The 14,971-nt window shown below is 47.4% G+C and overlaps 1 protein-coding gene across 1 annotated transcript; it reads right to left on the bottom strand.

Moving 5' to 3' along the window:
* Window positions 1-8,532: 8,532 nt before the first annotated feature.
* Window positions 8,533-11,131, bottom strand: FBXO39 (F-box protein 39). The gene is made up of 3 exons (XM_063109078.1): window positions 10,106-11,131; window positions 8,945-9,121; window positions 8,533-8,661 (listed from the first exon to the last, which is right to left on the bottom strand). Exons 1-3 carry the CDS (start codon window positions 11,129-11,131, stop codon window positions 8,533-8,535), a joined length of 1,332 nt encoding a protein of 443 aa, XP_062965148.1.
* Between the last annotated feature and the right edge of the window lie 3,840 nt (window positions 11,132-14,971).

The raw sequence follows: 14,971 nt of genomic DNA on the forward strand, positions 1-14,971 counted from the left end.
GGGTAGCCCGGGAGGCTGTCCTCCAGCCCATTCATTGAAACAGTCCGGAGGGCGGGGGGCGTGGCCCGAGGGCCTGCGCTCTAGCCAATCACAGGCTGGGGGCGTGGCCGGCAGGCCCACCTCTCCCGCCCATCTCCTCCCTGTCCATTTGCTCCCCCACGTCCTCGATGAAGTTGGTTGCTCTCCTGTTTCCTCGACAACCGGGAGGACGCCCCGCCCCCGCGCTCCAGGGAGAGCGGAGGAGGGACCATTGAGCCTGACTCCTGGAAGGACGTGGCGGGAGAAACCGGCCCCCACCTGCCAGGATCGACATCCCGGGCGGTGGTCTCGGCTTGGGTGGGACCGCGGCGGTGGCCAGGGGGCGGGCCGGGGGCCATGGCGAGGAGTGTGGCGAGCCCCAGAGTCCCGGGGGCCGGCTGTGCAGAGAGGGTCTAGTCCAGTCTCGCCACCGGTGGGCCCTGACCTCATGAATCGTCGGTGAATTCTGAACGACGTTTGCGGAGGTGGGCCGGGCGGACGTCTGGGCATCTCTGCCCAGCCCCTATAAACATGAGTTACTGCACGTAGTTTTTTTAAGACGTAAATGATACCAATTTATAGGTATTGCCTGCCCTTCCACTTGCTTTTTTCACTTTACTGTCTTGAAGCGTGTTCACGTCAGACGTGAAGATCCATCCTAGTCATTAAATTGCTGCATGACGCGGAATTACCAGCGATTACGTCATCCATTCCAAGCTGATGGGCTGTTCAGTTGGTTATAATTTTCTGCCATTACCAACAGTCCTTCAGTAAACGACTTTGCCATTTCTCCTTGAATCTGTTTCTCTAAGGTTTTATTCCTCAGTCACAGACACGCTATTATTGCATACATAGATGAGTGACCAAGTTAGGTTGTGATATAGAAAGATTCTGATGGGGACAGATTGGAAGGAAGGGGCTGGATAAATGCTTTAGGAATGGCTTTGGCTGACAATGCGTGCAGGCCTTGGGGTCAGAGCTGTTTTTGGTCTCAGCTTTGCCTGTGTCTTCTTGGAATGGCAGGACCTCCGCCCCTTCCCGGCCTTGTTTTCTCTGTCTGTGAAGAGAGGACATTGAGATAGTGGTGAGACCGGCTAGTGAGGTGATTTGTAAGGTTTGTTCTTGCTGAAAATGCCTTCTGTTACCAGCCGTGGTCTACAATACACAATAGAGTTGGCTAAATTAATTGCACGGTTGTATCAGAGTCATAAACCTTGTGCTCTCAATGGCTACTTCGAAAAGACACATTTGTCTTAATACTCGGTAAGAAGGGCCAAAACAAAACAAAACACACCTTACTTTGAAACTCTTGCTTACTGTAAACAAAGGTAGAATCATTTCCAAACAAGACTTTGTTTTAATTCATAAATAGCGAGTGTCTCCTCTGTACCTGCAACAGTTCTAGGCCCTGGGGATCTACAATTAACAAAGCAAAAATTCATGTTCTCAAGGAGCTTACAGTCCACTGGAGCATTTAAGATTGTGTGTGTGTGTGTGTGTGTGTGTGTGTGTGTGTGTGTGTGTGTGCACATTTTTTTTTTTAAATCTGTGCTTTTGCAAATGTGGAGAAATAGTAATCAGATAAGTTTTCTGAACACCACCAAGGGAAGTCACACAATGTGATTTCTCTCCATGTGTGATATTCAGCCAATGAACTAATAAGATTCTGTGGTTTCAAATTGCAAATGAAAATCTCTGTGGGTCCCCTCTCTGAAATAGCTATTTAGGTAATATGTATAAAGGGGTACATATTCATCAAAGAAAAGGGATATTTTGTGTTTATAAACAATTGCTTCTTTCAATTTATGGTTGGTGACATTTTTTCTGAAACAATGACATCCGTCATTCTAAAAACATCATAAATATTTATTCATATCTTTCTATTTTATTCTGTTAAGGAGTTCAGTTTTACACAGCAGCATATCAAAGCTAAACATAATAAAACAGAAGTTTTCATTGATCCTCTTTTCCAAATGCTCTTGGGCTTAACGGAATTACAGTATAATTGACTCCCAATTATTTTGCAGTGAGAGACAATATGTAGCAATTAAATAATATGTAGTAATTAAGAACAGGGCTCTGCAGGCACAGAGAGACAAATACGCATGTCCTCACTCATGACTAGGAGCGAAAAAAATAGACAAAAGAAGGAAAGAAAGATACAACAATCACAATGATTCATTGAACTTTCAAAAAGAGAGAATGGAACTGCGGTTATCAGAAATGGGAAAGGAGGGGAGGAGGTAAAGAAGGAGTTGGTAAAGGGCCATGAAAAATGAGTACATTGTATAATGTAGAATATACTAATTATTCTGATTCGAGCATCACATATTTCACACAGGTATTGATATTCAACTATACCCCACAGATATATACAATCAACTATGTTTCAATAAAAAATAAATAAATAAAATCAGAATTTCAGCAAGGTAGATGAGAGATGCACTTCTGGGTGCTTCAATTCAGTGAAGTAAACTAAATTCTGAAATAGGAATGATGTGTCTTAGTCATTTACATAATTTTATGCTGATGTTTTGGACCTTTTCCCAATAGGTTTTCATATATTCATTTGAAATCAGAATTTCAGCCAGGTAGATGAGAGATGCACTTTCAGCTACTTTGTTTTAGTGAATTATACTAAATTCTAACTAGGAATGAAGCATTATTGTCTTTCACGTAAGTTTTATACTGATGGGTCTACATCATTACTTTAACGCTGCTAATCAATGAGTTTTCATGTATGCATTTAAAATTTGAATTTCAGCAAATTAGATAAAAGATTCATTTTCATGTGCTTCATTTAAGTGAATTAGGGGCCAGGGTGGGGTGGTGGGGAGAACAGGGCTCTGGAATTTGGTTGGTTTTGATACCCACTTCCAGCACTTCCTCAACATGTGACCTTGGGCAGGTTAGTCTCACTAAGCCTCGGTTTCCTTATCTCTAAAAGAGGGATAAAAGTAGTCTCTGCCTTCTACAGCTATTGTGAGGACTAAATGAAATGATGTGAATTCACGTCTAGCAAAGAGTGAACACTCAACCAGTGACCACTTTAATTATCTGTCTGGCAAGGTGTGGGTGGAGGAAGTGAGGGGACTGGATTATTCCCATTTCATCATGAGGGTGGGGGAATGAGTCCTGGGTGTGAATCAGGAAACTACAGTATTGGCTGTGCCACTAATGGGGTAAATGATTCTGGGCAAGTCATCTTCCTTTTTTGAAACTGTTTCCTCATTTACTAAACAAGATAAAAGCCAAAATTCATTGAACACCCATGGGCCAGGCTTAGGTGTTGTATTGTATGTATTATATAACTTATTCCTCCATTCACACACAGTAGCTGACACTCAGGGAGGTTAAATACCTGCCCAAAGGCACACAGAAGGTACTCAGCAGGCCATGGCTCAAACCCAGGCAGCCCGGTGTTCACATCTATGCTCAGCATCACAGACCCCAATCTCAAGATTTGTACCTCAGGGACCTTAGTGATAGGGGGCTGGCTGCTCAGCCCCTCCCATTCTACAAACTGCAGAAACTAAGGCCTGAATAAGGTAAGGAACTTATTCAGGGTCACACAAATTAGTGGCCTAAATGGACTCAGAGCCCAGGCTTTAGAGTCAAAGGTCCATTCCTGCCCTTGCATTGTCACTTTGCTCGTGGTGAGGGCTCACACCTCGGTTTGAGCACAGCTCTACTTTCCTTATGTGCTTGTATCTTAGTTCAGGCTGTGATAACAGAATACCATAGACTGGGTGTCCTTTAAACAACAGAAGTTTATTTCTCACAGTTCTGGAGGCTGGCAGTCTGAGGTTAGGGTGCCAGCATGGTCAGGTTCTGGTGAGGGCCCTCTTCTGGGTTGCAGAGGGCTGCCTTGTTGTGTCCTTCCATGGAGAAGAGCAGAGAGAGAGCTCTTTGGAGCCTCTTTTATAAGGGGACTAATTCCATTGATGAGGGCCCCACCCTCATGACATAATTACCTCCCAAAGGTCCCATCTCCAAATACCATCACATTGGGGATTAGATTTCAGTATATGAATTTGTGGGGGACACAAGCATTCAGTTCATTGCAACTTGGACATTGATATTCAGGGGCTTGGCCCCAGCCACTTTGTCAGTAGGAATTCATCAGCTCCAGCCAATAGCTAAGAGGAGGCCCCAGGGAGTCAGCGTGTGTCTCCTGCTCATAAATAGGGGACAGGGATACACGGGAGTGCTCCTGCTTGCTTCTGCAAAGAACGAGTGCTCTTCTCAAGCTCTCAACCTCCCATCCTCTTGCTCTGTACTGAAGAAGGACAGACATGAATAAGCAGCTGCCCCCAGGGAGGACTAGAGAGGTCCCAAGTCCCTTGGCTGTCTCTCCACTTACCAGTGGGCCCCTGAATGTGGTAATTTTAAAAATGGATGATACTTGTTCAAAAATATGTGGGTTTGGAAACCTCTTGTGCTCTGCGTTTTCCCACTACGACTCCCCTGTTTCAATTCCTCGGGAGAACCGGAATGTCTTTGCAGTAGCTCTCTGTGTAGTTGGTGGATCTCCAAGGGTCCCTGAGACCCTTCTTTAAAGGGATCCATGAGGTCAGAACTATTTTAACAATACCAAGACAGTATGAGCCTTTTCTTTCATTCTCTGTGCAGTTTTCCAGAGGCTGCCTGGCATGTGGTTTTTGCAGCAAACTGAAGCAGAAGCAGGGCTGAGAATCCAGCTGTGTACTGCTCAGCCAGACATGACAGAGATGTGCAAAACTGTAAGACAAATCCACTCTTTCAGGGAAAACGTTTTCATAAAAGTGTTATTTTTTTACATGATTTCCAAAGAGTAATCTACACTTAGGTTCTATGTTTGGGGGTGAGAAGAATTCGTCCACCTACAAAGAAGCCATTATACCAATCAACCAATCTGCCTGGGGGCTGGCTTCTCACTGGGGCTCCCCTCTCACCTCAGGCAAGTCCCTTCCTCTCTGGTCCACATAGCACTGGCTTGCTCCAAAGGACCCTCTGGTTTCAGCACTTTAAGGTGTCTTCTCTCATCAGACCCAGGAGCTCCCTTTGCCAGTATGATCTCTGAACATGAGTGAACCGGGAACCATGTCTACCAAACAGCATTGTAGGGAGATTCAGATGAGATGGTCAGTGTGAAAGGGCTTTTCATCAGAAAAGCACTAGACAAATCTGAATTCTAAGAAATGACTAAAAAGCTAAGTATAAATAGGACACAGCATTCAAAAGGCAAGACAAAATCTGAAATGAGCCACTTGTTAAAGTATCCTGGGATATTATTAATTTATAGTTATTGAAAAGAGAACTATATGCAACTAAGTGCTCAAAAATCTCAAAGGACCAGAAGCAATACACGTCTATGACACAGGCTCAGGAATTCATAATTACTGCTTATTTAAAACACTCTAGATTTTTTTCCTAATTAAAATAACATATGGTCATTGTAGAAAAATTGAGAAATATGGAAGAGTATAAAAAAGGACAATAAAAACCATCCATAATTTCATCACCCAGAGAAAACTGTTAACATTTTTTGTGTATCCCTTCTGTGCTTTAAAAAAAAGTCCTTCTATGTGTTTTACATGATTGATACCATACTAAATGTATAGTTTTGTGTCCTGCTTCTCTCACTTCGCATTGCATATGGAACACTTGCTCATGAGATTACAAATTTTCTGTAACTATGTGTAGTGGCCAATTCTGACTCAGCCCCAAACCTGAGGACTGAGGGGACACAGCTGGCCGGGCACAGTGCTGCCTGGATGGAGGAGTAAAGGAGACACAAGGAAAGCAGAGGCAGAGGATCCAAGTCCACAAGGCCATAAATCAGGGCCTGAGTTCCTTCCGTGGCAGGGATTCCAGCTCTGAGCAGTCTCCTTCTAAAAGTAGGGTTTTTGCTGTGAAGAAGCTTTTTAGTTTGATATAATCCCATTTGTTTATTTTTCCTTTGGTTGCCCGTGCTTTTGGGGTCGTATTCATGAAGTCTGTGTCCAGTCCTACTTCCTGAAGTGTTTCTCCTATGTTTTTTTTTTAAGAAGTTGTATTGTTTCAGGGTGTATATTTAATTCTTTAATCCATTTCGAGTTGACTTTAGTGTGTGGTGAAAGGTATGGGTCTAGTTTCATTCTCCTGCATATTGATATCCAGTTCTCCCAGCACCATTTGCTGAAGAGGCACTCTCTTCCCCAGTGTATAGGCTTGGTGCCTTTGTCAGAGATCAGATGGCTGTAGGTGTGTGGGTTGATTTCTATCCAGAATATACAAGGAACTCAAAACAACTTTACAAGAAAAAAACAAGCAACCCAATTAAAAAATGGGCAAAAGAGCTAAGTAGGCATTTCTCTAAGGAAGATACACAAATGGCCAACAGACATATGAAAAAATGCTCAACATCACTCAGCATCCGGGAAATGCAAATCAAAACCACATTGAGATACCATCTCACCCCAGTTAGGATGGCTAAAATCCAAAAGACTGTGAATGATAAATGCTGGCGAGGTTGCGGAGAAAAAGGAACTCTCATACACTGTTGGTGGGACTGCAAAATGATGCAGCCTCTATGGAAAATGGTATGGAGGTTCCTCAAACAATTGCAGACAGATCTACCATATGACCCAGCTATCCCACTGCTGGGAATATACCCAGAGGAATGGAAATCATCAAGTCGAAGGTATACCTGTTCCCCAATGTTCATCGCAGCACTCTTTACAATAGCCAAGAGTTGGAACCAGCCCAAATGTCCATCATCGGATGAGTGGATACAGAAAATGTGGTACATCTACGCAATGGAATACTATTCAGCTATAAAAAAGAATGAAATACTGCCATTTGCAACGACATGGATGGACCTAGAGAGAATTATATTCAGTGAAACAAGTCAGGCACAGAAAGAGAAATATCACATGTTCTCACTTATCCGTGGGAGCTGAAAATAAATAAATAAATACACACACACACAAAAACCGGGGCGGGGGGGGGGGGGGAAGAAGACATAACAATTACAATTCCTTGAAGTTGATACGACAAGCAAACAGAAAGGACATTGTTGGGAGGGAGGGGGAAAAGAGGGAGGGAGGGAGGTTTTGGTAATGGGCCACAATAATCAACCACATTGTATATTGACAAAATAAAATAAAATAAACTATTAAAAAATAAATAAATAAATAAAAGTAGGGTTTTTCCTGCTTTATCCAAGGACAGTCTGGCAGATTTCCATTCATCTGAGAGCAGGCCCAGCCAGTCTCAATGTCAGGAGGCTCTGACATGAAGGTCAGCCATGCTATAAGGTATTTCTAAACTGACAATGTTAGTCAGTAGAAAATGTGATTCTATTTGCTCAATGCCTGGTTACATCTTTTTGGGAGCACAGATAGCAGAAGTTTGTGTCCCCTGGTAGAACACTACTCTGAGTGGCTTTGGTTGTGGTGGGTTAGAAATCTTGATTCTCATTTGATTTTTAGAGTAGGGCTTTTAGGTAAATGGATATATAGGGCAAAAGCCCTTGGATAGGAGACCAAAGCCTGCAGATAGAGGGCAAAAGCCCATTTAATTAATTGTAATTAAATAATGTTGATTCTCATTTGATTTTTAGAATAGGGTTTTTAGGTAAATACATATTGGGGCAAAAGCCCTTGAGTAGGAGGCAACAGCCTATAGCCAGAGAGCAAAAGCCCATCTAATCAACCCTAATCACTGCTTAGGTATGGGAGTGTATACTTTAATGATTTTAGAGCTAACAGGTGGTTGTCATACTGATACTGTTGAGAGATTTTAAGAATTGCTGAAGGAAGAGATGTGAAAAAAATATTTGCTAGGGGCAAGCTGTCTGTTGGGAGAAACTTTAGAGATAATTATACTTAGATTTTATCATAAGAATGTAACTTTTGCTTAAGGAGAGGTTCTACTTTAGATAATGAGCCAGTTTGACCAACTTAGCTTTTCACTAATTGTACTTTGGAACGTCACATTGCTAATTTTACTGATGTTACTAGTTTCCATTGCTTAAGCTAGATTTAGCTTTTGTAACACTGCCCATGTCCTTGTATCCTTTGTTATGATTTAATCAACTAAATTTTCTTGTGAAACTTCCTTGTCTTTACAATAAAAAAACAGAAGTTAACTTTGAATGGGGACTTTTCTCTGGGATACAGACCCTCTGGGCTTCTCAACACATTCATGGTGCTTTGAGTAGTCCTTTTTGCATCACCCTTACACAGAGAGAAGTGTAACATTTGGTTTTTTAGGTCTGTGGCTGAGTGAGGATGTCAAAAAGCAAAATCAATTGACAAAAAGAGAAATCACCCCTGGATAGTTGGTAAAGAGTAGCACTTTAAAATCACCTGGGGCCTTCACATCACCAACAGTCCCAGCTTTTGCTGGGCCATTCATGTTGGTGTGGAAATGGAAAAAAAGGAGAGAGAGAGAAGAAAAAGGGGTGGGGGGTGCCCCAAGTGTAGTTCTATGAGAACCAGATTTTCAAGTTCAAAGTGCTCCTAGCTTTCTTCCTCTGGAGAGTGCTTATTACATCATGGGGTAAGCGATGACAAAATAGTTAAGCTCTGTATCGATCAGCTTTCTGTACTTCCTGTAAATTCCCCGCAGGATCCTGTCCTCTTCGTTCGTCTCATATCTGTTTGTATAAATTCTCACCTGTGCCAATGGAGAAACACACAGTGTGACTACATCACTCAGGACCTGACAACGATCCAGGTGATCTACATGGACAGTTGTTGGCAGAATCAGCAACACCTCAAGTCTCATGACTAAGGAAGGGAGCTCCAAATTCCCTTCTGGGAACTTGTTCACTTCCAATTGACAGATGACTGTCCCCACTGTCTCATCTCTGACTCGCATCCCAGAGCAGAAGCTTGGTGCCTGGATGTCCTTGCTCTATGCCTGTGGAGCCTGCTGGGGGTGGGCTGGGGGCTCTTACCTTGAGTGTGCGCAGAGCACACTGCCCCTCTTCCTGACTCTTCAGGATCCTTTCCACAAACTGAACATCAAGGAAAGCCCAGATTTTGAGGTAAAACAGCCTTCTGCAGGATAAGATCAGGAGGTGCAGCTCCTCGTCGAGAGATTCATGGTTGTTGTTGAACTCAAAAATTAATTTCTGGAAAAGCATCAAAAGGGAAGATGTGTGTGGGCAGAAAGGCTGGGGACCACCTGGGTCATTGCATAATATTTCCATGATCCAGCTTTGGGTCTGATAGCCATGGTGATTTGGAGAGTTTTTAGATAAGGGACACTGGACATGGAGTTTTCAGAGGAAGAGATTTGAGAATGACGGTGATCTCATCCAAGTTTGAAATGCTTGGAATTTGGAGGTAGTTTATTTGGAGTCTAGAGACCAAGGTGCTGGTCCCAGCCTTGCAGTGGACTGGCTGGGTGGCTGTGGGCAGCCCACCAAACCTCAAGTTCTTCTGTAGCACGAAAGGGTCATGATGATGTCTGCCCTGCCCACCTCAGGGTTATGTGAGTATCAAACCAGCTATTGGCACCTTGTAGCCCATCAGCATTAGTAGGGTATTTATCCCTGTTAATATCAATTGTCACAACTGCTGCAAGGTCCTTAAGGAGGGACAAAATGATCTAGATTTTATAGGTGAGCTGCCAGATTAGAGAACAGCCCAGAACTGCCAAGCTCTTTGGTTGCCTAAGTCAAATTTGGCTCTTTGTTCTGTCTCCCCAATCACCAGGTGCTGCTGGAACCAGACAGGCCTTCTGCTTAGAGCTGACCACAGGAGCCCCAGGGTCTCCCACGTGCTGCCTTGACCAGTGGGAAGGCAGGAAGTGGCTGCCACCTGCTACTCGCCTGCAAAGCACCTCCTGGCTCAGGCTCCACAGTTCTGAGCTGGGGATATAGGGATTTTCTTTGGTTGACAGCCAACCAGAAAATTCCTTGTGTTCCATGTGTTGTCTGCTGTGGTTTTTTTTGGGGGGTGGGTGGGGATTTTAGTTTTGTAACATTTTCTAGAATCTCAGTGTGAGATTGAGGGAGCCTGCGGGAGCCCAACCAAGGGCAGGTGGCAGTGGGCTTTCCTCTGGAGAAGTCAGTCACCTACCTGAGCCTCCCCCACCCTCACTTGCTACCTACCTGCAGAGTGTGCCGGAAGGTGGGCAGGAGATCTGTCAGAGTGGGCCGCATCGACCAGTCTGGGTCACTGAAATAGCAACTTCGCAGACTGATGCTCCTGACTGGGATCTCTGGCAAGAGGATCCGGGCCAGGCGCTCATACTTCATGACCCGCTCAAAGAAGAAGTTCACCTTCAGTTTGGTGGCCTGCCTGGCCAGCCGGGCCCAGGACATGCCCCAGATGACCTGCCTGTGGGGGTCATGAATGTGGCATTTGATATTTATGGTCCGGAGGGTCCTGCCATTGTTCTCGCTCAAGTTCTCGAGCAGCTCATCGGAGACACAGTTGTAGTTGATGGTCAGGGACACCAGGTTGTGGAACGTGGTCATGGTCTTGTTGAACTGGGGGCTGCTGTAGACGGCAAGGTGATGGCTGAAATAATCCTCGATGTTGAGCTCTGAGGCCCTGCACTCGCTCCTCAGGTGGCTCAGGGAGCCGAGAATGTGGCAGCCTTGCTCCACCGTCAGCCTGGCCCCTTTCAGGTTGAGATAATCCAGGTGTCTGCCCATCTTCTTCAAGAAGAAGCTCAAGCTTTTGATGAATGAGCTGCGAATGCTTTTCCTCCACACCAGGCGGTCTAGCTCCAGGTGCTGTATGGAAAGAAATTTCAGTCGGCTGTTACTCTTGCCCAGACATGAGAGGAGGCCTTGCATGGTGACCTGGAACTTCTTGGTCAAGACAGCGTTGTAAGGATTCAGGAATTTGATCTCCAGGTGTTCCAGATAACGACCAAATTTCTTAACATACCAGAGAGCTGACTCGAATTCAGATGCATGTACCCGGGAAGGCCTCCCGCTGAACGTGATGGTCCTGTATCGCCAGAGGTCAGCCGAGTACATCATCTGGTTCCACTTTCTGCAGACAAGGGCCGCCCTCGACCTGTCCCTGTCTCCCAACCACCAGAAAACACGACGCAGACACACATCGGGCAGAGTGGCCCAGCAGCTCTGGTCTTGGGGCTGGATCAGTTTGCTTTCTTCATCCATCGGGGAACCGGGACGGGAAGGGCAGCTCTTTGGTAGGCAGGGCTTCCAAACGAGGAAGGAAAAGCAGCCACTTGTTTTCTGTGGGGAGTAAAAAGGAAGAGCCATTACCTGCCAAACAGAAGTGAGACTCAATGGAAGGCGCTTTCACTGTGGTCCCACGTGTATTACGCACTTTGCCAGGGGCGGGTCAATGATACATTCATGACACAGTCCACCTGGTCAGGGTCTCACGATTATCCGGGGACACAAAGCAGTACTCAGGTACAACACGGTGGAGAAGTAAAAAGATTCAGGCACACTCACGGGCAGGGAAGCACAAATGGGGGTGATTCATTCCGCCTGGGCAGGGAGGGGGTAGAGATGGCTGCTCAGAGGAGGTGACGTCTGAGTTGGGTTTTGAAGGGATTTGCAAGGCAGGCCAGGCTGGCCTAACGGTGGTGGTGGAGTGACAACTTGTGCAAAGCCACAGGACTGTGAATATGTATCATGTGTTCATATTTGGCGAACTAAAAATTATTTGGGTTTCTGGGGCTTAACTTGTAAGCGGGCAGGGAGTGGAGGAAATGGGTCCAGTGGCGCAGTGGAGGTGCTGGATCAGGGGGCCTTGAGTGACGTAGTAAAGACTATTCCCACTGTCCCCTCTCCCCGGGATCTTGGAAGTCTGACATGGCCTGCCCCCTTCCCTAGGTGACAGTCACGGTGTATATGAGCTACACTGCTGATGGTCACATTTACATTCGAGAGGTATAGCAGCAGAACAAGGGTGGGGAACCTCAGCTGAGGCCATGGAGAGCCATGAAGGGTGAAGTGTCACATGTCCGGAAGCAATGTGCTCAGTCTTGAGGTGTAGAAAGGACACTCTGGGGGAGCAGAGGGAGGCATTATGGTGGGAATGCGGGTGGGCTTGTGAGTTCTTTAGAGGACATGACTTGGTGACTGGTGGAGCTAGAAATGGGGAGGACTGAAACATTTCTGACTCAGCTGCTGGATTGCAGGTGGCATCATCAGCCAAGCTAGGGAGTCCCAGGGGAGGGCTGGGCTCAGGCCTGCCTGATACACGGAGCCATCGGTTCTACTTTTGACAGCCATTTGCTGAAATTTTCACACCTTTTTGCCTTCATAGTTTCCTATTCCTGAGAACTCCCCTAGTTTTCTTTCCCTCTTCCAAACCCCCCATTCTTTGATGTTCGAGTCCTACCACTCCATACATCTTTTGTCAGCTACTTTACCAAATAAGCCCAACATTACTGATCATGGCTCATAAACACGCATGGCTGGGAAGAAACCCGAGAGTTGATTTCTTTACAGGTGGACTCTGAGACCCAGAGAGGTGAAGGGACTTACTGATGGTCACACAGCAAGTTAGCAACAGGGTCCAGCTAGAACTTGGGCTTTCTGACTCTTTCTTCTGTACCTTTTTCCTACCCCCACTTCCTGGGCCTCAGGTGCAGAGGCAAGTTAATTATATTTCTCATTTCAGGACAGACATACCTATCTGTGCAAGACCGCTCTCTCGTTTTATTTATTCATTTATTCTCTTTTAACCCTCTGTCCCATTCCATTGCCCTATACCAGAGACAATGTTCTACTGTATTTGATGTGTATTTTTTTCTTTGCATGTGTGTTTGCCAAATGTGTATTTAATGTTGGTAAGATTCATTCATGTGGTTGTGTTCGTTTGTCAGCCGAACAGAACCAATTGTGGGTACCCCCCGCTTTTCTCCCCTTCTCTCTGCCTGTGATGGACCCCAGGCCTCTGCCAGCTTCCACCAGCACCACAGCAGCAAGGAGCATCCTCAAGTGATCTCCTGTGTGGCTTTCTTAGGGACTTTCTCCAGGCCTTGGTCCTTACTACCCTATCACTTTCCTTCACTGCCTGCTGCACAACTCGGCCCTTGTCTCCAGCTGTCCCTCCCAACTCCAGATCTGGAAAATTCCATAAGGGATTTAATAGTAGCCTGCCCCCACCCTGACACAGGGTTCCAGTCGCTTCCCAGAATCACTGCCTCCATATCTAGCCTGCTCCCTTCTCTGTCCCCTCTTGCAGGGTCCATCTGTGTCCTTCCCTTCTCTCCCAAAGAACCCACACACTCCTTGAGGCTAGCTAGGAATCTTTACTTTTCTTTCAAGTAGGTACTTAAACATTTACCAAATGAAGAAACAGGATTGTAAACTGCTCAAGGCTAGGGGCCCCCACAGCACCAAGCACGGAAAAGGTGCTCCAGAAAAGCAAACCAATTCAAAAGTTAAACTAAACCCCTCGCCCTAGCAAAGTCACAGGTCAGAAGAATCACCAGACACTTGAGCTGTAGGGGCAGGGTTGGGAGAATATATTTGGTGGGCTGCAAAAGTTGTTGCAAGGAGCCCCCCAAATCACATATTATTAGTGGGACCCCTCTCTGCCCTGCCAGCAGTGTAGCTGGGTTGGATCCTGGATCTTTCAACTGCTAGTGTGTGACCTTAGGCATGTTAATTAATTTCTTTGTGCGGCAGTCCCCACATCTATAAATAGGGGTCATAACATTTCTCCTAGTATCGGAAGGATTAAATGAGCTGATATATGGAAAGCACCAGAACAGTGCCTGGCACTCAGGCAATGGTATGCAAACGTTGGCTGCCATTACTAAGTGGGTGCCAGGGTGCTCCTGCAACATCCCCGTCAGGAAGAGATGAATAACCCATTTCACAAACAGGGAAACGGAGGTGTTGGGCGGTTAGTAAAGTTTCCCAGTGAGATCGCGTCCTCAGTGGGGAGGTGGCACTTGATCCCGGGCTAGGACTCCCAAACCCAGGCTTCATTCACTGCATCACAGCTGCCAACCAGGGAAGGAGACCTAAGGATGTCCTCGCCCCCGGGGAGGGGAAGTGGCCGGGGGGAAGCGGCCCGTCCCCCCGCCGCCCCCGCCGTCTGGTTACCCGCTGGCCGCTCCCCGCTCGCGCCGCGCCGGGCCGGGGCTGCAGGGACGGCGAGCTCGCCCGCCCGCTCCGCCCGCTCCGACGCCCGCGCCGCCACCGCCGCTCCGACGCCCGCTGCGCCCCCCGCCGGGCCTGAGCGCCGAGCCCCGGGCCGCCTTTGTGACGCGCCGCCTCCCGCGCGGCTCTGCTCATCCCCGCCGGTCGCGGGGGCCCAGCCCTGCCGTTGTCACATCAGCGGATCGAGTGCGTGTGGGGAGCCCTGGCCGGGGGGCTGGAGGGGCAGGAGGCAAGGCCGCCGCGCCCGCCACCTGTCCCGTCGCGACCCGGCCCCGGGGTTCTGTCCCGCCTCCGCAGACCCGGCCCGGGCGCCTCTCCTCGGGGGGCCTCGCCGCGCGCGCTGCCCTGGAGCGCTACTTCGCTCTCCTTAGACAAAGCCCCCAAAGGAAAGCCCACACCTTTCCAGTTTCGGGAGGATGGGGCGCACGTCACGCACCCACCTTCCCTGACTCTTCTCTACCCTGGCAGGGGCTGGTGCCCTGACGGGTCCCCCCAGAGCCCAGGCAGGGAGGTGGGAGTGCACCGTCTCCCGGCAGGGAGGTTGCATCTCCAGGCTCCCCCCAGCTGATTTCTCTGCCCGAAGCCTTCAAAGCCGCCCCCTGAACTTCACGTGGCCGTGGTCCCCATCCCCGCCCCTCATTTCCCTCTCTCCCTCCGTGTCTTTTTTTCTGCTGCTCCCCTTTCTCCGTGCCCTGCTGGGTCCTGCTGTCCTGGCTTCTGCCATCTCTCACCATGGAAAACCTGTGAGCAATCCAAAGAAAGGCAAAGAAGCAGCTTTCAGAAAGGGTGCTTTTATTCTTCAGGGACAAAGTGGGTCCTCTAAGGTGTCCAGGCTGTAGGGCCTAGATGCTAAATCAGAATTCCTGG

The sequence above is a fragment of the Cynocephalus volans genome, chromosome 10 (assembly GCF_027409185.1).
Source record: "Cynocephalus volans isolate mCynVol1 chromosome 10, mCynVol1.pri, whole genome shotgun sequence".
NCBI lineage: Eukaryota > Metazoa > Chordata > Mammalia > Dermoptera > Cynocephalidae > Cynocephalus > Cynocephalus volans.